We start from the raw sequence: 25,036 nt of genomic DNA on the forward strand, positions 1-25,036 counted from the left end.
ATAAAAGTCTGCGAGAAGTTAGTTGTGGGAGAAGCTGTGGTGTTTGCGCATCCTCTCAACGCGAAACAGAAATCTTTCCACCGTCATATTTTTTGTGGTACTAGCGAACTTCATGTGCCATTTCTCCAGGTCTATTTTCTTCCGCTACATGTGCCTATTAAATCCGCTTTGATTATTCTGGTGGTTTGCTGGTTGGTTCTTTCAGGGTTGTAGTAGTTTAGGGTTGGACGCGAGCTGGTGATGCCTGCATGGATGCCTCCACACCTGAAACCCTATTACTCAGGTGGGACATATCCGCTCGTACCTTCTTAACGCTTCCATGAATTCCGCTATAACGTTATTCTGCTGCATCATGGTCTCTATCATTTTATCTAGTTGGTGGTGCTCCACCGACAGGTCCTTGTGGTGAATTCTGATCCTCTCCCTCTTCTGGCATTTCCTGACTAAAAGGGCACCAATCCTTTGCAAGGAAACGCACTGACCTAATTGCTTAAACGATAGTACGTGAAAAAAAGAAAAAACTATTAAAAATACAAAGCAGTTTCTAGTAGAATTGTCATTTTGGCTAAAAAAAATAGTGTAAACTGCTATTTATAAATCTGGTACATCGTTTAGCTATTGTGTTGTGGCCGAATTTCTCTTAGCATGAAAATGTCAGAAGCGTGTGTGGATCGGATATATGAATCGCATTTACATGCCAAATTGGATGAAATGCGCGCAAATGAGTAATTTCGAAAATTCGATTTGTGTGGGGAAATGCATTGCGTTTGGAACTTTTCGCCCAAAATGATGCATTTGTAGCAGAGTCAATCCTCGCGTTCCAATGAAGGGTGATTCATATACGGATAAAAATTTAACATGAATATGCAACAACAAATTGAACCATTCGGATCACATTGTTGTTGCATTTGAATATTAAATTTCTATCCGTATCTGGATCACTGTTCATTGGAACGCAACAAATGCGATTACGATCAAGTGGTCTCGTAACCAAGTAATAATGTAAAGGCATTTTGGCTAAATTTGCAAGCAGCAAACATTCATGAATTATTTATTAAAATAAATTTGTGTAATTATTTTTATATATCTTTTATTTACGAATGTTCAATTATTGTTGCCTTATGCGTCATGGGTGACCACAACCCTCTCTTCGTTAGGACATTCGAATGAAACTTGAACACCCTCTTCCAACCATGGCTGTGACCAAATTTGTACATTGCAATTTTTTTTAGCCCCATTTTTTTTATCGATTAAGTCCACATTCATATCCATGAAAGTGGCGGTGAGGAGTTGTTTTGTAGCTGAGTTCACGTCTCTAATTCTGTAGAAGATAATCAAGGAAATGAGACAAAGAATAATTATAAATTATAATTATTTCATCTGATCTTTATATATATTATATGCACTTTAGTATGTATATGAATGATTGAACCTAATGTAGTGCCCGTAAGCGTTAAGACGTGATTGTGAAAATGCCTCTGATTGATGTCCCTAGGTAATTTAGTGTGAAGGTAAAATGTCAGTCGAGAATAAGTTTACAGAGGTCCTGGATTCTAAAGAAAAACTCCTTTACCAGCTTATCTATGAGAGAATATTATCCTCTCTAATATTTTAAACGAATCTATGGTAGACAACTATTATCAAGGACAATTTTTTCAAAATTTATTATACTCTGTGAGCTCTGCTCAACTGAGCTCACAGAGTATATTAAGTTTGATTGGATAACGGTTGGTTGTACAGGTATAATATGTATACAGAATCGAGATAGATATAGACTTCCATATATCAAAATCATCAGGATCGAATAAAAATTTGATTGAGCCATGTCCGTCCGTCCGTCCGTCCGTTAACACGATAACTTGAGTAAGTTTTGAGGTATCTTGATGAAATTTGGTATGTAGGTTCCTGAGCACTCATCTCAGATCGCTATTTAAATGAACGATATCGGACTATAAGCACGCCCACTTTTTCGATATCGAAAATTTCGAAAAACCGAAAAAGTGCAATAATTCATTACCAAAGACAGATAAAGCGATGAAACTTGGTTGGTGAGTTAAACTTATGACGCAAAAATAAAAATTAGTAAAATTTTGGACAATGGGCGTGGCACCGTCCACTTTTAAAAGAAGGTAATTTAAAACTTTTGCAAGCTGTAATTTGGCAGTCGTTGAAGATATCATGATGAAATTTGGCAGGAACGTTACTCCTATTACTATATGTACGCTTAATAAAAATTAGCAAAATCGGAGAAGGACCACGCCCACTTTTAAATAAAAAAATTTTTTTAAGTAAAATTTAAACAAAAAATTTTATATCTTCACAGCATATAAGTAAATTAGATTTAGATTTATTTATTAAGTCTATGGTTTAGAAACCTTATAGACTAAGACGTACATAGGTTATTAATTATATTGAAAACAGTACATACAAAATTTTTCTTTAAATTCATTGCGATTTAAAAATATATCTAAATTTATTTCTCTACATAACAAATTAAATTCCGATAGCAGTCCGATAATTGGTTCATTTTGAGCATACCAAAAATTTTATATCTTCACAGCATATAAATAAATTAGATTTAGATTCATTTATTAAGTCTATGGTTTAGAAACCTTACAGACTAAGACGTACATAGGTTATTAATTATATTGAAAACAGTACATACAAAATTTTTCTTTAAATTCATTGCGATTTAAAAATATATCTAAATTTATTTCTCTACTTAACAAATTAAATTCCAATAGCAGTCTGATAATTGGTTCATTTTGAGCATACCTGGTTTTGCAGAGGTCAATAGCAAAAAAATCATGATGTCGTAAGTTTTTGGCTGGAACATTGAGTTTAATACAACGCACTAAAAACGGACAATCAATAGTCCCATTAAGAACATCACGAATAAAAACTGAGCCAGATATCAATCGCCTACTGGCAAGAGTATGCAGACTGATCAGTCTGCACCGCTGAACATAAGATGGAATAGGCATATTAAACCTAATACTGGATAATGCAAATTTTATAAACTTTTTTTGTATACGTTCAAGTCTATTGGAATGCACATCATAAAACGGATTCCAGATTATAGAATCATATTCCAATTTGGACCTTACAAATGTACAAAACAGCAATTTTTTAGTATAAGGATCCTTAAATTCAGAACTATTCCGTATAATGAAAGCTAGAGAGGAATATGCTTTAGGTATAATGTAATTCAAGTGATGACAACATTCAACTCCAGTAATGATATGGTGCAACAAAATACAAAAATAAAAGAAAATTGCAAAATGGGCGTGGCTCCGCCCTTTTTCATTTAATTTATCTAAGATACTTTTAATGCCATAAGTCGAACAAAAATTTACCAATCCTTTTGAAATTTGGTAGGGGCATAGATTTTATGACGTTAACTGTTTTCTGTGAAAATGGGCGAAATCGATTGAAGCCACGCCCAGTTTTTATACACAGTCGTCCGTCTGTCCTTCCGCATGGCCGTTAACACGATAACTTGAGCAAAAATCGATATATCTTTACCAAACTCAGTTCACGTACTTATCTGAACTCACTTTGTATTGGTGTAAAAAATGAACGAAATCCGACTATGACCACGACCACTTTTTCGATATCGAAATTTACGAAAAATGAAAAAAATGCCATAATTATATACCAAATACGAAAAAAGGGATGAAACAAGGTAATTGGATTGGTTTACTGACGCGAAATATAACTTTAGAAAAAAAATTGTAAAATGGCTGTGGCGCCTATCATATTAAGTAGAAGAAAATGAAAAAGTTCTGCAGGGCGAAATAAAAAACCCTTAAAATCTTGGCAGGTATTACATATATAAATAAATTAGCGGTATCCAACAGATGATGTTCTGGGTCACCCTGGTCCACATTTTGGTCGATATCTGGAAAACGCCTTCACATATACAACAACCACCACTCCCTTTTAAACCCCTCATTAATACCTTTCATTTGATACACATGTCATACAAACACATTCCAGGGTTTCCCTCGTTTCATTTTCCTACATAGTTATTTTTCCTTATGTTGTCACCATAGCTCTCAACTGAGTATGTAATGTTTGGTTACACCCGAACTTAACATTCCCTACTTGTTTTTACTTAGCTTTTATTTTATTTATTGACCTTATGAACACTTCAAGAATGTATGTATGTAACGGAATGTTTGGGCATAATTTTCACCAATTTCCAGAAGTTTGATTAATGTAAAACTCTGCACACGTATCAAGGACCGATGACAATGCAATATTTTGATGGTGAGGTAACATAAGGTCAACAGATATATGGTTAGTTAACCTTATGACCACTTCAAAGGGGTCGTTGTTCTTGCTGTTGTATTAACGGTAAAGACGCTCCCGAAGGCTTTGGGGAATGTCATCGCTGTTGATGGTCTTTTGCCGGATATAGATCCCGTATGTTTCGGTAACAGAGCAACATTAAGGTACTAGCCCGACTATCTAGGGAACGACTAATATGACCACATTAAACCTTCTAGGCCATCCCGCCCTCACCACCCCCTAGTTCCGTGAGGAAGTTGGGGTCGCCAGAGCCTCGCATGCTAAATATGTTTATGATACAGTGAGGTTGACGATTGGGTTGTGGAAGCTTTGAAGCTACATAGCTTTTAAGCTACAAAGCTTTGAATTGCGTTTCAAAAATCGCCTTCAAAGGGGTCCTTCTTTAGCCCTTTCAACCCAACATTCGCACAGCAATGATGAAATAAAAATTTTCATTGGAGTTAGTTATCTAGGTGATATTTAATATATCAATCAAAGTAAATCTGAAATACAATGACAGCATTGCTCAGGGGGTCGCGCTAAAACATTATATCATCCGGGATGTAGTGTGGTACATATATGTATGTAGCAACCGTCTGGTAAAACATAGTTTAGCAATTAAAAAAAACGTACAAAAAAATGTTAATATGACATAAAGTGAACAGTATTTTGTTGAATTTTGAAAATGAATTTGGAAAAAAATATTGGGATACATAAATTTAACATATGAAATGGAGCAAAGCATATCCCACAAAGCGACACTTGGTACTCGTAACATTTTGTCTTGGGGAGATAAAATTTTTGATAACTGCAGCTGGTATAACAACCTAGTACCATCAACAGGAATATGCATTGCCATACGTAATGAGGTTTTTGGTAGTCGTTCAGGTTTTAATAATCGGCGAACTGTGCTAAAGTAACTAAAAATTATTCGAATGGCATCTTGTTCCGGTTGCGGTTGTTTTCAAACACCCAAGCATTTACAGCTTTCATCATTATCAAACGATAAAAAACCTCTTCCACCATTTATTCGATTTCCTATAATATTCGTATTGCTCAGAGATTTGATCAGGCAAGTCGACACCTCCTATGACCTCCCGAAATAATTTTATTTGATTTGGACATGGTACTTATATTTTTCCGCGTTTTTCCAAGGTTTCAGTCAGCGACAGTCGTAACAGAAGCTTCGTTACAATTGCTCAGTACCAATGTTTTTTCGTGTTCTGCCATTTGGCGCACAACAAGAGTATTCCAAAAAAATATTGGTGTTTGATGCGACGGGTTTGAAGGCAACTTCGTCTTCTGAGTCTTTGTAACCGTTACTAGAGCTCGATACATCATTTGACAGACTCATTTGCCTCGCCTGCTGACTCTTCGTTACCACTGTATGTGTGTAACAACTTGATAAGAAATTGTCGGAGCTTCCACTTGAGAAGCATTCGTAGTCACTAGCCATATAAGTTTCGTCTTCCAGAATTTTTGGGATATCTTCAGGGTCAATTTTCAGAGGAAATAATAAATTTTATTCGTATCGAAGAAGTACGTCCTACAGTACTTATAGAACTATTGGAAAACATATGTACCGCCATTCCGGACGATTGGCATATATAGATACCATATTTTAAAATACGCATGGAACTATCTGTTTTTTTTTTTTTTTTTTTATTCGTACTTATGTCTGAAATTGTGAGCAATTGAAAACTTGTACTCATATTTATTCGAAGTATTTGTGTTGCCTTATCACTTAAAATCATAGGTAAACTTTGAAAAAACGACCCTCGCAAATCACTTTCACTGATTTTCTATGCGCAAAAAACTATCTCGTGAAAACAAAAAAAAAAAAAAAACAAATAAATTTTAATTGAATAAGAAAATTAAAGATATGCTCAGGGCAATAGCACAACCTAACAGAATTTCATAGAAATGTTTTCGAGACGTTTGAGCTTCAGGTTGTACACAAACGTACCGTCCGGATCGAAAGGGTTAGACCTTTTTTTGGTCCACACTGATGTAGGTATGTATGTTATAATATTTGCATATTATAATTTTAAATCCCAAAATTCTTTTACAAGAGCTTTTGTTAAAGTTTTTTAGTCAAAATTCAACAATTTATGTCTGTATTAAAGGAAAAAATTCCTTCTATTTTTTGGTCCATTTATATAAAGGTAGTCCTTAAAATTTTTTTATCATCTTTTTATTTTCACTTTTTTAGTGCTGCCTAAAAAAAGTCATTTGGAATTTTGGGTTCTGAGTCACGGCCCAAATTTCAAGTCTCTAGCTCACCGGCAAGTTACTTAAAAATCGATTGCAAGATTCCCCTCGTTTTTCAAGGATTTGCAGTAATTTTGACTAGCGCGCCTCCTAGCGGAAATTTGTTTCCTATAAGTTGTATTGTCATTAGGCCTCTAACTAAGTGCTAGTTAGCGGGTAGTTAGTTAAATATGGATTGAAATATTCCCAAATAAAAATTTGTTTTCTTACCATCTCCATCCGCGTGCGCCACCTTGCGAATTTTTTTTTATCAAATGTTGCATTGTCACCGGGTTCTGACCCACGGCCCAAGTTCCAAATCTCCAGCTCATCGGCAAGTTACTCAAAAATCGATCGCAAGATTGCCCTCGTTTTCAGGGATTTGTAGTTATCTCAATTAGCACGCCACCTAGCGGAACTTTGTTTTCTATAAATTATATCGTCACCAAGCCTCGAACTGTGTGCCAAGTTTCAAGTCTCTAGGTCACCGTGAAGTTAGATAAAAATGGATTGAAAGATTCCCCAATCAAAATTAATTTTCTTACTATCTCGATCCATGCGCCACCTAGCGATTTTTTTTCACTTGCATTGTAATGTCTTCCAGATCTGAACTATGTTCTAAGTATCAAGTTTCTAGCTCAACGGGAAGTTACCGAAAAAGACTTTTCCGTGGGTCAAAAATTCGTATGGAAATGAGGGAACAAACATGAAAGCGACTTAAGATAAAGGTAAAGGTATAAAGGTATAATAAATATAAAAAAAATCGTTTTGTATTCTGTTTTTCGGACGAATAAGGAAAGCCCCATGTATATATGAAATGAAGATCTTCATTTAGTCTTATATGATAAACAAACTTACTCATAACATGGTCCATCCCCTTCAGCCAATTTGCTTATTGAAGCGCTAAGTGATCTCATAGCTTCGTCCCTGGTCATAGTATTCACTATTTTCTACAAAAATTAAATAATAAAGAATGTAATAATAGTTATTAGATAGAGTTGAAAGTGAAATATCGCTAATCCGGCATTATGAAAATGGCGCATTATTCGGTGTTTTGCAGAAACTTATCTTAAAGTCAAATCTTATGGTTAAGAATATTAAAGCTTCAATAGGCAATCAAATAAGACTCATTCCTCTGCTAATCCAGTTCATTTTACTCCTTCTTCCACTCTCCATATCTAATGCATTCCTTTTTACTTTCTCTTTTCGTTTCACTCTAACCCCTTCTCCTCCGCCCTCGTTATGTCTGCCCTACCCCTTCCTCTCTTCCCCTCCCCAACTTCTTTTCATCAGCGATTCAACTCCCTTTCCTAGCCTCTCCCCGTCTCACCCCCTTTATACTTTCACTTCCTCTCCTTCTACCGCCGACGAGCAGGCATATCCGACGATTGTCGTATTTAAATCTGAGTAATGGGGGAGCCGACGAATTCGACAAATTACATGAAAGTGTATTGTATTTGTTATAAATGTGATTGATGGAGGCGAAGAGCTCGTCACGGAGGAATGCTTTAAAGAAACTTTACTGGTATATGAGACAAGAGGCGAAATGAGGCGGATGGTACGACACAATCACTTAAGGTCATAAACTTTAGCCTTCGGTGTGCTTATAATAGCTGGAGGGTTGGAGAGCAAAAAAATCTATCAAATAATTTCACTTGCAGATTGGATCACAGTTGAAAGAATCGGCAAATACGACGCAATCAATCAATGAGGAATGAGGTAAATTATTGGTGAGGGCAGACCCTCGGCCCTACATCGATGAGCCGGTGAATGCGTTGATTCGCTGACCGTCGGTTAATCCATGACTTATCTCCAAATGTTTGGTTAAACTCCCACAACAAGTTTAAGCTGCAACAACCAAAGAGACACGTCCGCCTAAAAAATAATCCATCTTTGTATATAGACAGAATGCTAGTTTATGAGTCTCGATAGCACTCCGTGATAGCAATACACTCCCCAAGTCGTAAAACGAATAATTTATTATATATTTACACACAATTTTGAATATACCACTAAAATATGCTACCCCTTTATCAAAGACTGGGTTCTATATTTCCCGATACCTTTATCTCTGTTTGCACAATGATCCTAAGTTTTATGTCATTAGGAAGAGAACTTTTAATCACGCTTGAATCAGTTTCACTTATATGTATGTAACATATTTGTACTTAATAATAAAAGCAAATGTTACATATACGCAACTGCTACACGTTTTTTCAAGTCGTGAGGTTATATTTGGGAGAAATTGATTGGATTTTAATAAAAAAACGTGCTCTTTTTCTTTTCAAAAACATTAATTTCATGTTTATGAGTGGAACAAATTTATTTATTGACACGTATAGTCTGCAACCTGAGGAAAAGTGTTTTTGGCACCTTACTTCAGTTTTGAGAGAGTAAATATTCGAAATTCTTAGTATGGAGTGTACTTGATTAGCCCTAGAACAAAGTGTTTTCAAATTTATTTACTTTGTCACACATTGTAGTCAGACAACGCAGTCATCAATACCAGAATTACAATATATATCTACTGTAATATTTCACGTACCATTAAGTAAATTAATAAATAAAAATTAATTTTTTGAATATGGAATTTTCCCCGAATTTCCACTGTTTATAAATTTTTGGAACAAAGACGGCCCTTGTAAGCTACATTATGAGCAAGAAAGAAGTATTATCAAATGATCTGAAACATTCCAGCAGCAGACCATTGCCGTTTGTCCGCCCCACAAAATGTCTTTTTTCTTATCAGGCTACGAAAAGCCAAACAGTCCATGTAGTCAACATATGAACCATGAACTCATTTTACTTGTTTGGTATGAAACTTAAATCCCGCTGGCTAAAAATGCTTGTGAAATTTACATTAATTCATATGCGGATTCTTCAAATTTACAAATAGATTAATGATTATGATAAAAAAAATTTTGTACAAGAAATATATTGTAATGAATTCTTCGTTCCTGATAATTATGCACCTTCTGCTAACATTCGCATCATTAATTATTTAATTCAATTAAATTAAATTATTTTTGAGTTCTAAACGACATTCGACACTGTAAAGAAAGTGAAACAACACCTTTTAGTCGTTTAAGTTTTTATACTCAGTTGAGCAGAGCTCACAGAGTATATTAAGTTTGATTGGATAACGGTTGGTTGTACATATATAAAGGAATCGAGATAGATATAGACTTCCATATATCAAAATAATCAGGATCGAAAAAAAATTTGATTGAGCCATGTCCGTCCGTCCGTCCGTTAACACGATAACTTGAGTAAATTTTGAGGTATCTTGATGAAATTTGGTACGTAGGTTCCTGAGCACTCATCTCAGATCGCTATTTAAAATGAACGATATCGGACTATAACCACGCCCACTTTTTCGATATCGAAAATTTCGAAAAACCGAAAAAGTGCCATAATTCATTACAAAAGACCGATAAAGCGACGAAACTTGGTAGATGAGTTGAACTTATGACGCAAAATAGAAAATTAGTAAAATTTTGGACAATGGGCGTGGCACCGCCCACTTTTAAAAGAAGGTAATTTAAAACTTTTGCAAGCTGTAATTTGGCAGTCGTTGAAGATATCATTATGAAATTTGGCAGGAATGTTACTCTTATTACTATATGTACGCTTAATAAAAATTAGCAAAATGGGAGAAGGACCACGCCCGCTTTTAAAAAAAAATTTTTTTTAAAGTAAAATTTTAACAAAAAATTTAATATCTTTACAGTATATAAGTAAATTATGTCAAGATTCAACTCCAGTAATGATACGGTGCAACAAAATACAAAAATAAAAGAAAATTTAAAAATGGGCGTGGCTCCGCCCTTTTTCATTTAATTTATCTAGGATACTTTTAACGCCGTAAGTCGAACAAAAATTAACCAATCCTTTTGAAATTTGGTAGGGGCATAGATTTTATGGCGTTAACTGTTTTCTGTAAAAATGGGCGAAATCGGTTGATGTCACGCCCAGTTTTTATACACAGTCGTCCGTCTGTCCTTCCGCATGGCCGTTAACACGATAACTTGAGCAAAAATCGATATATCTTTACTAAACTCAGTTCACGTACTTATATGAACTCACTTTATCTTGGTTTGAAAAATGAACGAAATCCGACTATGACCACGCCCACTTTTTCGATATCAAAAATTACGAAAAATGAAAAAAATGCCATAATTCTATACCAAATACGAAAAAAGGGATGAAATATGGTAAGGTAATTGGATTGTTTTATTGACGCGAAATATAACTTTAGAAAAAACTTTATAAAATGGTTGTGACACCTACCATATTAAGTAGAAGAAAATGAGAAAGTTCTGCAGGGCGAAATAAAAAACCCTTAAAATCTTGGCAGGTATTACATATATAAATAAATTAGCGGTATCCAACAGATGATGTTCTGGGTCACCCTGGTCCACATTTTGGCCGATATCTGGAAAACGCCTTCACATATACAACTACCACCACCCCCTTTTAAAACTCTCATTAATACCTTTAATTTGATACCCATATCGTACAAACTCATTCTATAGTCACCCCTGGTCCACCTTTATGGCGATATTTCGAAAAGGCGAACACCTATAGAACGAAGGCCCACTCCCTTTTAAAAATACTCATTAACACCTTTAATTTGATACCCATATCGTAAAAACAAAGTCTAGAGTCACCCCTGGTCCAGAAAGGCCCACTCCCTCTTAAAATACTCATTAACTCCTTTCGTGCACAAACGAATTCCAGAGTCACCCCTGGCCCACCTTTATGGCGATATCTCGAAACGGCGTCCACCTATGGAACTAAGGATTAAAAAAAAAAAAAAATAAATGTAAGGCGCGATAACCTCCGAAGAGATCTAAGGCCGAGCTTCTCTTCCAATTTGCGTCGTGCTCCTCTTGATTTTTCCCTACAAATTGGCCGGACGGGACCTACATGTTTTTTTTATGCCGACTCCGAACGGCATCTGCAAGGCAGATGAGTTTTCACTGAGAGCTTTTCATGGCAGAAATACAATCGGAGCGCTTGCCAGACACTGCCGAGGGGCGACCCCGCTTAGAAAAATTTTCTTCTAATTGAAAAATCTTATTTCTAAAATTTTGATGTTGCTTTGCCCGGGAGTTGAACCCAGGGCATACGGTGTGATAGGCGGAGCACGCTACCATCACACCACGGTGGCCGCCAACTAAGGATTACTCCCTTTTAAAATACTCATTAACACCTTTCATTTGATACCCATATCGTACAAACGCATTCTAGAGTCACACCTGGTCCATCTTTATGGCGATATCTCGAAAAGGCGTCCACCTATAGAACTAAGGCCCACTCCCTCTTAAAATACTCATTAACTCCTTTCGTTTGATACCCATATTGCACAAACGAATTCTAGAGTCACCCCTGGTCCACCTTTATGGCGATATCTCGAAAAGGGGTCCACCTATAGAACTAAGCCCCACGCCCTTTTAAAATAATCATTGACACCTTTCATTTGATACCCATATCATACAAACAAATTCTAAAGTCACCCCTGGTCCACCTTTATGGCGATATCTCGAAAAGGCGAACACCTATAAAACGAAGGCCCACTCCCTTTTAAAAATACTCATTAACACCTTTCATTTGATACCCATATCGTACAAACAAAGTCTAGAGTCACCCCTGGTCCACCTTTATGGCAATATCTCGAAAAAGGGTCCACCTATAGAACTAAGCCCACGCCCTTTTAAAATAATCATTGACACCTTTCATTTGATATCCATATCATACAAACAAATTCTAAAGTCACCCCTGGTCCACCTTTATGGCGATATCTCGAAAAGGCGAACACCTATAAAACGAAGGCCCACTCCCTTTTAAAAATACTCATTAACACCTTTCATTTGATACACATATCGTACAAACAAAGTCTAGAGTCACTCCTGGTCTACCTTTATTGCGATACCTCGAAAATGCGTCCACCTATAGAACGAAGGCCCACTCCCTCTTAAAATACTCATTAACTCTTTTCGTTTGATACCCATATTGCACAAACGAATTCTAGAGTCACCCCTGGCCCACCTTTATGGCGATATCTCGAAACGGCGTCCACCTATAGAACTAAGGCCCACTCCCTTTTAAAATACTCATTAACACCTTTCGTTTGATGCCCATATTGTGCAAACAAATTCTAGGGTCACCCCTGGTCCACCTTTGTGGCGATATCTCGAAACGGCGTCCACCTATGGAACTAAGGATTACTCCCTTTTAAAATGCTCATTAACACCTTTCATTTGATACCCATATCGTACAAACGCATTCTAGAGTCAGCCCTGATCCACCTTTATGGCTATATCCCTAAATGGCGTCCACCTATAGAACTATGGCCCACTCCCTCATAAAATACTCTTTAATGCCTTTCGTTTGATACACATGTCATACAAACACATTCCAGGGTTTCTCTCGGTTCATTTTCCTACATGGTTATTTTCCCTTATGTTGTCACCATAGCTCCCAACTGATTATGTAATGTTCGGTTACACCCGAACTTAACCTTCCTTACTTGTTTTGTTTTTATTTTTACAAGACAAATGTTTCAACACTCGCGTGGTGTCTTCTTCAGTTGCTAGTTTTCAACTAACCATTGTCAACAGAAATAACAAAGTAACAAAGTAAAAGCCTTCCGCGATTTACAACCAGATTGACTGAATTTTTGTATGTGTGCGTGTCGGGTATTTGACGCTTGCCCCGCGACTATCAAATAAAAAGCCATCAATCAACATTTGCATTGAGAAACCGTAGCGTACGGACGTGAATATGCCGTCATCGGATGATGACTTTTTTTACTTGCAACTACAGCAGTTTTATTAAACAATAAAAAAATTAATAAAAATTTTATTAAATAATAATAAAAGCTTTACATTCCATAAAGCTGCTAAACATTGATAATTTTCAATAAATTTTAATATGAATTGCTATTCTTCCGCGCACTTGTTCATTTTGAATGTCGACACAAACTAAATACAACACTGCGTTTTGTCAATCACACCCCGCGACTATCAAATAAGCTAGCGTCAAATGAAAAAATCAAAAATTTTTGATTTTCATCAACGTGTAGCCGACAACAAATACGTGTGTCACGAAGCCACCCGACTGCACTAACACACACAAAATTCAGTCAATCTGGTTGTAAATCGCGGAAGGCTTTAAGCCTATCCAAATTTGTCAAATATTATCGGGTAATACAATGAAAAAGCAAAAAGACATAAAGAGAGTATAATACAACAACAAAATTAAGTAATAACAAGATATGGATCAAACGAAGTTTAATGGAAAGCTGAGTAAAGATTTGTATACAGTGGGCCACTATCACGATTCACTGACACACTTTTATTTACATAAATATGTAGGGATTCTAAAATATTTAATCTACTGATATTAGATTCTATTTTAATTAATTTACAGTCGTCTTCACTTATCGAGTGTTGATTCGATAATGCATGTTCGGCGATGCCACTTTTGGGCTCAGTACTTTGTATGTATTTTAAATGCACATTGAACCTGATTCGTACAGTGCGCGTCGATTGGCCTATGTACTTTGCACCGCATTCTAGTCCGTTGTCAATTATATGAGAGCAAGTGATTGAGTACACTCCAGGATTGTCCAGAATGTCACCTTTATCCTTAGATGATCTCAATAAGGCCTTCAGTTTTGTTGTTGATTTTGGAGCCAAATTTAAACCAGCTTTTTTAAAGATATTTTTCATATCAGAAAAATAATATGGGTCGTAAGTCATGCTGCACCAAGTCATGTTGTCTTTTTCGCCCACTGTGCCGAAAAACGAACTGCACCCTTTTTGCAATTTTTTGCGCTGGTGTTTTCTTATTAGCTGCTCTACCATGCTGGCGCAATACCCATTAGTTTCTGCGATGCTCACTATTTTGTGTTTTTCTTTGTTGTAAGCAGCACAGCTTAGTGGGACGTTAATAAGGCGATGAACCATAGAATTGAAGGCAACTAATTTATGCGAGTAGTGATGGTTCGATTCTATTGGGATAAATCGATCAGTGGATGTTGGCTTACGATATATGTCGAATTCGATCCCTCCGTCGGTATTATGTTTCAGCATTAAGTCCAGAAAAGGTAACTCATTATTTGTTTCAAACTCACATGTGAATTGGATGTTTACATTAATGGAGTTAAATAAATTCAATGTCTGCTGTATTTTCTCTCTCTCTATAATAACAATACATTCATCGACATATCGACTATAAAAACGTGGGAAAATAGAACTTTTAATAAGCTGTTCTTCAACTGTATTCATGAATAAGTTGCATAGGAATGGGCTAATATTCAAACCCATAGGTAAACCATCCATTTGTTCAAAGAATTCCCCTCTAAATTGGAAGAAAGATTCATTTATACAAACCACGGTCAACTCGACCAAGGCGCTAGCCACCAGTGGATTTATATTTTGTTTGTCTAACCAGATACGTAAAGAATCGAAGGCACCATTTCTTGGGACGGTAGAAAAGTAGGAAGTGATATCGAACGACGCAAAACACTCATTGGGATTCAACTTCACAGTTTTAATCTTATCGATTAGTTCAAATGAATTTTCGATTGAAAAACTATCGAAACTCTTAAGTTTCCCGAAATAATCGCTCAACCATGACCCAATGTTTGCTATGGGCGTAGTGTACCCAGCGATAATTGGTCGGAACTTATTTCCTGATTTATGAGCTTTGTATAAACCATTCAAACAGGGGACTCGTACATACGATTTATGCATTCTTTTGTTCCAGCGGCGACCGAACAGATCGGCATACTTTTTCCTACATTCTACCACTTGTCTTTTCATCTTTGGGAGAGGATTTTTTACTTTAATATAATTTCCTTCCTCTATCAGTGCGCTCATCCCGTTGTTGTAATCCTGCTCATTTAGTACAACAACACAGTTACCTTTATCGGCTTTTGTTATGTAAACATCCTTTTCGTTTAACGACTTTACGGCGCCATGCAAATAATTGGTGTAGCTAATATTATTTGAAGTGGGCTTCGATGATAAAACTTTTTTTATATTGTAACGCACATTGTCGGCTACTTCGGAATCCAATCTACCAAGAGCTAACTCAGAATCAACGATGATATCCTGCATAGGTGAACGTTTGTGGGGTAACGCAAATTTTAAGCCTTTATTTAAAAGATTTATTTCATTATCTTCTAAGGTCGCGTCCAATTTGTTGATTATAAGGGCAGGAATGAATTTACTAGACGGCAACCTGCGCGGTTTTGATTGTTTCAATTTTCCCAACTTCAATCTTTTCCTTTGCATGTGAAGCTGGGAAAGACGATCAATTTTTGCGTTCTATTTAATCAAGAAAACATCCCAAACTACGGAAGAAAGCTTGCAGGCTAAAGATTTGTGAAGTTTATAAGCTAGTAATTCACATGAAGCTAAATGAGCGTGTTTTTGTAAACTGTAAATTAATTAAAATAGAATCTAATATCAGTAGATTAAATATTTTAGAATCCCTACATATTTATGTAAATAAAAGTGTGTCAGTGAATCGTGATAGTGGCCCACTGTATACAAATCTTTACTCAGCTTTCCATTAAACTTCGTTTGATCCATATTTTGTTATTAATTAATTTTGTTGTTGTATTATACTCTCTTTATGTCTTTTTGCTTTTTCATTGTATTAGCCGATAATATTTGACAAATTGGGATAGGCTTACTTTGTTACTTTGTTATTTCTGTTGACAAAGGTTAGTTGAAAACTAGCAACTGAAGAAGACACCACGCGAGTGTTGAAACATTTGTCTTGTAAAAATAAAAACAAAAAAACTTAAACGACTAAAAGGTGTTGTTTCACTTTTTTACAGTGTCGAAAGTCGTTTAGCACTCAAAAATAATTTAATTTAATTGAATTAAATAATTAATTATGCCGGTCACCGAACCTAGTGAGTTGTTCTATTTTCAAAAAACCAAGGAGAAAATTTGTTCTCTGTTGTCGGACGTTTAGTTTTTATCCAGATGCAGAAACCTAAGTCTAATGCCTAAATTCATAGATTTTTCGGTTAAGTGCAAAAACAAGTGCCCTGTTGGAAAAACATACGTGGAAAAAGCTAAGGTGTATTGGTTAAGTCACGCCCTAAAACAAAAACACGCTCATTTAGCTTCATTTGAATTACTGGCTTATAAACTTCACAAATATTTAGCCTGCAAGCTTTCTTCCGTACTTTGGGATGTTTTCTTGATTAAATTGAACGCAAAAATTGATCGTCTTTCCCAGCTTCACATGTAAAGGAAAAGATTGAAGTTGGGAAAATTGAAACAATCAAAACCGCGCAGGTTGCCGTCTAGTAAATTCATTACTGGCCTTATAATCAACAAATCGGACGCGACCTTAGAAAATAATGAAATAAATCTTTAAAAAAAGGCTTAAAATTTGCGTTACCCCACAAACGTTCACCTATGCAGGATATCATCGTTGATTCTGAGTTAGCTCTTGGTAGATTGGATTCCGAAGTAGCCGGCAATGTGCGTTACAATATAAAAAAAGTTTTATCATCGAAGCCCACTTCAAATAATATTAGTTACACCAACTATATGCATGGCGCCGTAAAGTCGTTAAAAGAAAAGAATGTTTACATAACCAAAGCCGATAAAGGTAACTGTGTTGTTGTACTAAATGAGCACGATTACAACAACGGGATGAGCGCACTGATAGTGGAAGGAAATTACATTAAAGTAAAAAATCCTCTCCCAAAGATGAAAAGACAAGTGGTAGAATGTAGGAAAAAGAATGCCGATCTGTTCGGTCGCCGCTGGAACAAAAGAATGCATAAGTCGTATGTACGAGTCCCCTGTTTGTATGGTTTATACAAAGCTCATAAACCAGGAAATAAGTTCCGACCAATTATCGCTGGGTACACTTCGCCCATAGCAAACATTGCGTCATGGTTGAGCGATTATTTCGGGAAACTTAAGAGTTTCGATAGTTTTTCTATCGAAAATTCATTTGAACTAATCGATAAGATTAAAACTGTGAAGTTGAATCCCAATGAGTGTTTTGCGTCGTTCGATATCACTTCCTACTTTTCTACCGTCCCAAGAAATGGTGCCTTGGATTCTTTCCGTATCTGGTTAGACAAACAAAATATAAATCCACTGGTGGCTAGCGCCTTGTTCGAGTTGACCGTGGTTTGTATAAATCAATCTTTCTTCCAGTTTAGAGGGGAATTCTTTGAACAAATGGATGGTTTACCTATGGGTTTGAATATTAGCCCATTCCTATGCAACTTATTCATGAATACAGTTGAAGAACAGCTTATTAAAAGTTTTATTTTCCCACGTTTTTATAGTCGATATGCCGATGACTGTATTGTTATTATAGAGAGAGAGAAAATACAGCAGACATTGAATTTATTTAACTCCATTAATGTAAACATCCAATTCACATGTGAGTTTGAAACAAATAATGAGTTACCTTTTCTGGACTTAATGCTGAAACATAATACCGACGGAGGGATCGAATTCGACATATATCGTAAGCCAACATCCACTGATCGATTTATCCCAATAGAATCGAACCATCACTACTCGCATAAATTAGCTGCCTTCAATTCTATGGTTCATCGCCTTATTAACGTCCCACTAAGCTGTGCTGCTTACAACAAAGAAAAACACAAAATAGTGAGCATCGCAGAAACTAATGGGTATTGCGCCAGCATGGTAGAGCAGCTAATAAGAAAACACCAGCGCAAAAAATTGCAAAAAAGTGCAGTTCGTTTTTCGGCACAGTGGGCGAAAAAGACAACATGACTTGGTGCAGAATGACTTACGACCCATATTATTTTTCTGATATGAAACATATCTTTAAGAAAGCTGGTTTAAATTTGGCTCCAAAATCAACAACAAAACTGAAGGCCTTATTGAGATCATCTAAGGATAAAGGTGACATTTTGGACAATCCTGGAGTGTACTCAATCACTTGCTCTCATATAATTGACAACGGACTAGAATGCGGTGCAAAGTACAAAGCAAATCGACGCGCACTGTACGAATCAGGTTCAGTGTGCATTTAAAATACATACAAAGTATTGAGCCCAAAAGTGGCATCGGCGAACATGCATTATCGAATCAACACTCGATAAGTGAAGACGACTGTAAATTAATTAAAATAGAATCTAATATCAGTAGATTAAATATTTTAGAATTCCTACATATTTATGTAAATAAAAGTGTGTCAGTGAATCGTTATAGTGGCCCACTGTATACAAATCTTTACTCAGCTTTCCATTAAACTTCGTTTGATCCATATCTTGTTATTACTTAATTTTGTTGTTGTATTATACACTCTTTATGTCTTTTTGCTTTTTCATTGTATTAGCCGATAATGTTTGACAAATTTGGATAGGCTTACTTTGTTACTTTGTTATTTCTGTTGACAAAGGTTAGTTGAAAACTAGCAACTGAAGAAGACACCACGCGAGTGTTGAAACATTTGTCTTGTAAAAATAAAAACAAAAAAACTTAAACGACTAAAAGGTGTTGTTTCACTTTATTTACAGTAATATTCGAATCGCTGAACTGTGAAATAAATAACTCAAATATTCGGTATGGTAAAATGGTCTTTATTTGGACTACTTTCGGAGAAGTACAATTACCGCGTACTCCACTAAAGCGTGTTAAAATCAAACTGACTGAATCTTCTGGAACCGTTCTACCTCATTTGTGTGTATGTGTGAGTAACAACTTCTACTCTTAGCTGATGTGTACATATGTGTATGTGAAATAGTCTCTTTGCTTCAAGCTGTTGGCTATGTGTTTGAAATATTCTTCTTCGCCGTCTATGTATGTGTGCAAATGGCTTACTAACGTTGTGTTTATTTACTAACAGCATAGTGATGCTAATATTCGCCACAATGTAATCAAATATTATCTCAGACAGTATTTATCTCTGTTTTACTGTATACTTTTAATGATGTTTTTATATCAAACTTGAAATACTTCAGAAATATTTTTAGTAATATTATTGGAATATCTAAGAGTAATGCAAAAATCTAAAATTTGAATGCTGCTGAAATATTTGCACAGTATTTCAACAATATTATTTGTAATATTGCAGTACCCTATAATAGTATTCCTAAATATTTTAGCAACATTTTCACAATATTTTTCACCCTCTCTTACTTCCTTGCTTCACATTTCCTTTGAGCCATTCATCTCTCTTCCTCATCCGCTCCCCCACTCCCTCGTTCTACTCTCGCTACCTCTCTTTCTTCCATCGGCAAGCATGCAACATCCTTACCCTTTAATATGTGCGAACCCCGAAAAGGTGTTTTCAAATCTTTTAGCATTATCACACCAAAGAGGATAAATTATAATATGAAGCGTTAATCTGCTACTCGTAGCCATTTGCTCGATGGTTTCTATGAGGAATTGGCTGGTTTTTTTTTTTTGGCGAGATATGCATAAATGTCTTCTATACAATTCCGTGGGGTGTTTTTGTTTATTTTTCCGACTTTTTTTAAATTAAGTAATTAATTCTCTTTCCCAAAATAACAGTTGCATAATGTGCCTACCCCGCATGGATAAATGGGAGACAATTCAAAAAACTCCCTTATAGAAGAAATTATAATTTATTCTCTTCGGTCACACAGTGTGGTTAGATATGTTCACTAAAATATTTCACGAACTATTCAATTAATTTTTGCTTTAATAATTTTGTAAAAATTGTTATAGTTATTCATTAAGCCCTTTCTTTTGAAATAAATTAGTTTAGTCAAGCTGACCATCGAGTTTCAGAACCAGCTATACAAAAAAAAATATACCCGTTTATATCTCACTGTGACGTGTGACATCACTTAAGCCATTTCCAAAATATTGGATACGTGCTAATACAATTTCAACGCTGATATGTGAATTTTATTTTTAGTCAGAACACCTGTGCATACGTGTTTATGTATTTGAGTATATAAAGGTACAAACAAATTAATTTAAAACATTTTTTTTGCCAATATCTTTTTTAACTTTACCTTAGACTGCACTAGCGCTACGCTGACTAAACAGTTTAACAATAAAAACAACTCCGTACTCAACATCATTATTATAATTTTTTTGTTTTAATCTATAGGATTCAAAATCTACAAATTTTCCGAATGAAGAAGAAAGCAAACTGTTGACATCTCAGAACAAGGACTGCCTTTTATAGCGCAAAATTTTTATTAATAGATTTAAGTGCTCTCATAACAAAATGAGTAAACAAAGTCACATTGCATGTGAAGGTATAATAAATTTTTTGATGTGATGAAAACATAGTCTAAAAGAGAGAGAGAGAGAGAATTTTAAAATAACACGTTTTTCAAAAGTGCGCTTGGATAGGGTATTTTTCCACAGATAGCTTATGTCCTATGAGACTAGCTGCAGGCGAGAAACATAATAATTTCAATTAGACGCCTCGTATCCTCACATTCGGTGCTCAGCCTTTTGATGAACTGATAATTTGCTAAAAAAAACAATTGAGTGAATTTGAGAAAATGCAGACTTCGATTAGTATGAACTGAATTATATGGAAACAACTATCTGACATTTAATATTGGATTCCGATCGATTTAGTTTGGAGAAAACTCTTTTTCGGCGCTAAGCCATCTTCAGTGCCATGTTTCGTTCTGAAGCCATAAAGTCAGTTTATGTGCAAACCAAAATTCACAAGAGATGAAGGAAAATCGTTTCAATATATATACGTACATCAACTGACACTCATTTTAACAAAACAAAATTAATAAGGATTGCAGTTTTACTAAGTATGTATGTAGCTTTAGAAGTGCTTATATCATATATTTAGTGCCTGCATGGTCCCGAACCAAATTAAGGGAAATCTACTCTCTACGCATTTTAGCTCAAATTCCTGAATATTTCGCCTGAAGATCAAAAAAATTACGACCGCACGCATTGAAAGTAGTCATAAAAATAAAATTTTATATTTAAGAATTCATGAGCTTCACACCGGCTTATAATAATTGAATTTCAATTATTATGTTTTCTAAGAGAAACTGAAAAGAAAGAAACGTTTACTGGCATATTGCGATGGAACCATTTCGAAAACCGCCAACGTAATCATCATCAGGCAATTTTGTAATGTTTTCAAAGGTTTCACCGGGATTCGAACCGTGAATCACATGGTGAAACTGCAGTTGCCTTTAACCACTAGGCTATCCTGCTGGTATTTGTTTTCATGTTTAATTCAGTTTTTCTCATTTCTACACTAACAACACAATTGAGACATGTTGTCTCTATATTAATTTGTGTGCCATGTAGATTTGTTTTTGTAAAGTTCTTCTTCGTTGCGAATGAGAAGCTTTATAAACTCGGGCTCATACATAAATAAGATTTTATTGCACATTTTTATGGGTATTTTTAATTGAGGTTCGTAGCCTTTTTGAAATCATATTGGAACTTTTTCTGCAGATTTATTGGAGTCTTTTGGGCTCTATTTATACTTTTTTTGATAATTTTTTTAAGCCGTATTATAATATGTGCCTAACCCTTTTCGGAAGCATTGTGGAGTTATTTTGAATTTGTATCCGTGACTGTTAAAATAACTTGGCTTTAAGAACTATTAAAATCTTTCCAAAGAAAAACAAAATAAGATAAGCCTGAGTATGGAATTTGTTCAAACTTGTCACTGTTGACAAATGTTCAGAACAAAATGAGCTTCCTTAGGTACAACAAAAAATTATCATAAAATGCTCTATAACATTCCGCTAACTGACCATTGTCGCGTATCCGCCACACAGCTTAAATATTTTCCCACTAGGCTTCATAAGCCTTATCAAAATGTATCTTTTTTTGATGTTTACGAAAAAACACTGCAAAACCGCTCACATAAAAGACTCTGTTTGGACCCTTCTTTTGTTGCGTTCCGACTCTGGTTAGCCGGGCACGCACCCTAATGCACATACACATATGCATTACACTAACTCAAAGCAAAGCTATGATTAAAAAAAATAAAAACAGCAATAACAGCTCACACTCTTTCTCTGAATACGCTCTTATTTTCATCTTTAGTTTGCAGTAAATGTATTTGCACAAAGTTGTACGTAGTTACTTCTAATTGTATCAACACAGATGTTTCTGATGAAAGGCACCTACTTATACCGAAGTTGAAGTTTTTCTTTTGATATATAGAATCATCTATGGTACAATGATATGACGTGTCTATCGTTTCATTGGTCTACTACTTAATTGCACAGTACAAAAAAATTAGGAATTGCTTGCATCATAACAAACTTGGATTTTTTTAAAAAACCAAAGAGTACACAAAATATTTGATAAAACAGATTCCGTAAGAATTATTTTCGCTGACCATATACACATATAGTACAGCACAGCAGTTTTTTTTTCATATAACGGTGTGGGAGGGGAAAAATGGGTCTTTTGTTAAGTTTAAAAATATCTTAATATTTAGGAATTCATAAGCTTAACACCCCGTTATAATAATTGAATATTCAATTATTATGTTTGTTTAAAAATATTTGGATAGTAATCACTGTGGTGTTCTAGAAAATAATTCTCCATGTACAAAGCTTAAAATTTCATACCAGCACTACAACTCCTCGCGTCTAGTTCTGCCATATTTTTTTAACCCACAAGTGTAAATATCGGATAAATCTTTAGCAGAATGTTGCATCAACATCTAGCAAATTCCGGATGCCTTCTGGTAAAAATGTTACTTGGTTTTTAAGATACAATAATTTTAGAAATCAAACTATAACTCTTCACGACTTTGCACACTGCACACATGCCCAAAAAACACTTTGTGACAAGTTTGATCTTTATAGGCAAATTAAAAGCTATCTGACGATTCCACCTTTCAGAAAAATACCGTGGTTAATTTGTTGCAAAATAAGTGTTGTACAGTGTTAGTTATTATCACTGTTTGATAAGTATAGTGCACAATGCACTACTTATTGGATTTGCGACTCTTTGTTTCGAGAGAGCATTGTCAAAATGCACATTTTTTATAACATTTGTTAATGATGCCACTCCAAGCAAAAATTAATAGATCTGAATATGGGGATTTTTGACATATATTTCGGAGATTTTATAGTTTAAGTCATTTAATAATCATTTCTTTAAACGTGTTTTACAATAATACGACCAGTTAAAGTTAAATATAAACAAATCAAAGTAAAATTTACATTTTAATTTAAATAGTTAGTCAAATATTGTAACGCATTTAGCTCACAGTGAAAAACAAAGCTTCTTCTGAAATTTCAGAAAATTGGACCTAGGATGTAATTGTTAACATCATGTGGCGGGTAGGGCTTATCTTACATGTCTGACATTCCAGGTTATGTGATCAAAATCGACTGATTGCATCGGGACTTAATATTTACAAAAACTGTTTTTAGTGCTAACTTTTGAATGGGAAATAATATTAACCTTTCGCCTTCGAACTAAATATATTTCCACTAAAACACGTTTATGCAAACTTATTTGTCAAATTTTTTCAATCCAACTTCACAGTTGATGAGGTTGTTTTACCAAACTATGTTTGTCATTCTGACCATGAATCAGCCTTGAATTTCAATGACCTACGGCTTACCACAATGGACGTTACTAACGGTATCAATAGTCTGAAAAACTCTACTCAGACTGATCGTGATGGTTTAGTACCGCCCTCCTCAAAAATTGTTCTGCTATTGTAGCCCCTCTATTGGCCATGTTTAACCAATCTCTAAGTTCTGGTGTCTTTGCAGATGCCTGGAAACTTGCGTACATTTCCCCAATTTTCAAAAATGGCAAAAAGAATGATGCCTCTAACTATAGGCCAATATCTAAGCTATCTATCATTTCTAAACTTTTCGAAGGGATTGTTAAGGATAAAATGTATTTTGGCGCAAAAAATTTGTTACTGCCAAACCAGCATGGCTTTGTTGTAGGAAGGTCTACCGTCACAAACTTAGCCTTGTTAAGTGAATATTGCATTGATGCGTTCTCTTCAAGCCATCAAGTCGATTGCATTTATACTGACTTCTCTAAAGCTTTTGACAAGGTATCTCACAATATGCTAAACGTAAACTCGCTTCCCTCGATTTTCACTCTGTATTTCTCAAGTGGTTGTATTCCTACCTAAGTAACAGACGCTGCATGGTCTCTATTGAGGGCATATCTTCGAACTCTTTTACTGCCACCTCTGGGGTACAACAAGGGAGCATCTTAGGTCCTCTTCTTTTCATTTTATTCCTCAATGATATACGAAATTGTTTTGTGTCATCGGAGTTCTTACTTTACGCTGATGACCTAAAAGTTTTCTCCAGTATTAAAAATAGTGATGACGCTCAGCGTGTCCAAGAAGACTTAGATAGATTAGCAATTTGGTGCCGTATTTCGCGTCTATCTCTCAATCTCAAAAAGTGCTTTCATGTCACATTTTCCAAAATTCGCAATGTTTTACGAACGTCATACACTATCTCGGATACTCCCCTTCACTTCCTTGATGAGATTAAAGA

At 35.4% G+C, this 25,036-nt stretch overlaps 1 protein-coding gene across 2 annotated transcripts; it reads right to left on the reverse strand.

Annotated features, from left to right (window-relative positions):
• Positions 1-1,011: 1,011 nt before the first annotated feature.
• Positions 1,012-20,716, reverse strand: LOC137245159 (sarcocystatin-A-like). Of its 2 annotated transcripts, none has more exons than XM_067775369.1 (3): positions 20,558-20,716; positions 7,402-7,493; positions 1,012-1,321 (listed from the first exon to the last, which is right to left on the reverse strand). In XM_067775369.1, the coding sequence occupies exons 1-3, from the start codon at positions 20,624-20,626 to the stop codon at positions 1,120-1,122; spliced, it is 363 nt and encodes a 120-aa protein (XP_067631470.1). In that variant the 5' UTR covers positions 20,627-20,716; the 3' UTR covers positions 1,012-1,119. The 2 variants fall into 2 exon arrangements, with proteins under 2 accessions (XP_067631470.1, XP_067631479.1); XM_067775378.1 differs by lacking the exon at positions 20,558-20,716 and adding an exon at positions 20,354-20,398.
• Between the last annotated feature and the right edge of the window lie 4,320 nt (positions 20,717-25,036).

Source organism: Eurosta solidaginis, chromosome 1 (assembly GCF_040869045.1).
Source record: "Eurosta solidaginis isolate ZX-2024a chromosome 1, ASM4086904v1, whole genome shotgun sequence".
NCBI classification, from domain to species: domain Eukaryota; kingdom Metazoa; phylum Arthropoda; class Insecta; order Diptera; family Tephritidae; genus Eurosta; species Eurosta solidaginis.

What these genes read in the sequence shown, in the direction of transcription:
- LOC137245159 (XM_067775369.1), bottom strand. Translation starts at nt 20,626, where the DNA reads ATGATGTTGAGTACGGAGTTGTTTTTATTGTTAAACTGTTTAGTCAGC. An exon ending in TAGCGCTAGTGCAGTCTAAG is followed by an intron (nt 7,494 to 20,557) that starts GTAAAGTTAAAA and finishes TAATTTTTGTAG; the next exon opens with AAAATAGTGAATACTATGAC. An exon ending in GGGGATGGACCATGTTATGA is followed by an intron (nt 1,322 to 7,401) that starts GTAAGTTTGTTT and finishes TATCTTCTACAG; the next exon opens with AATTAGAGACGTGAACTCAG.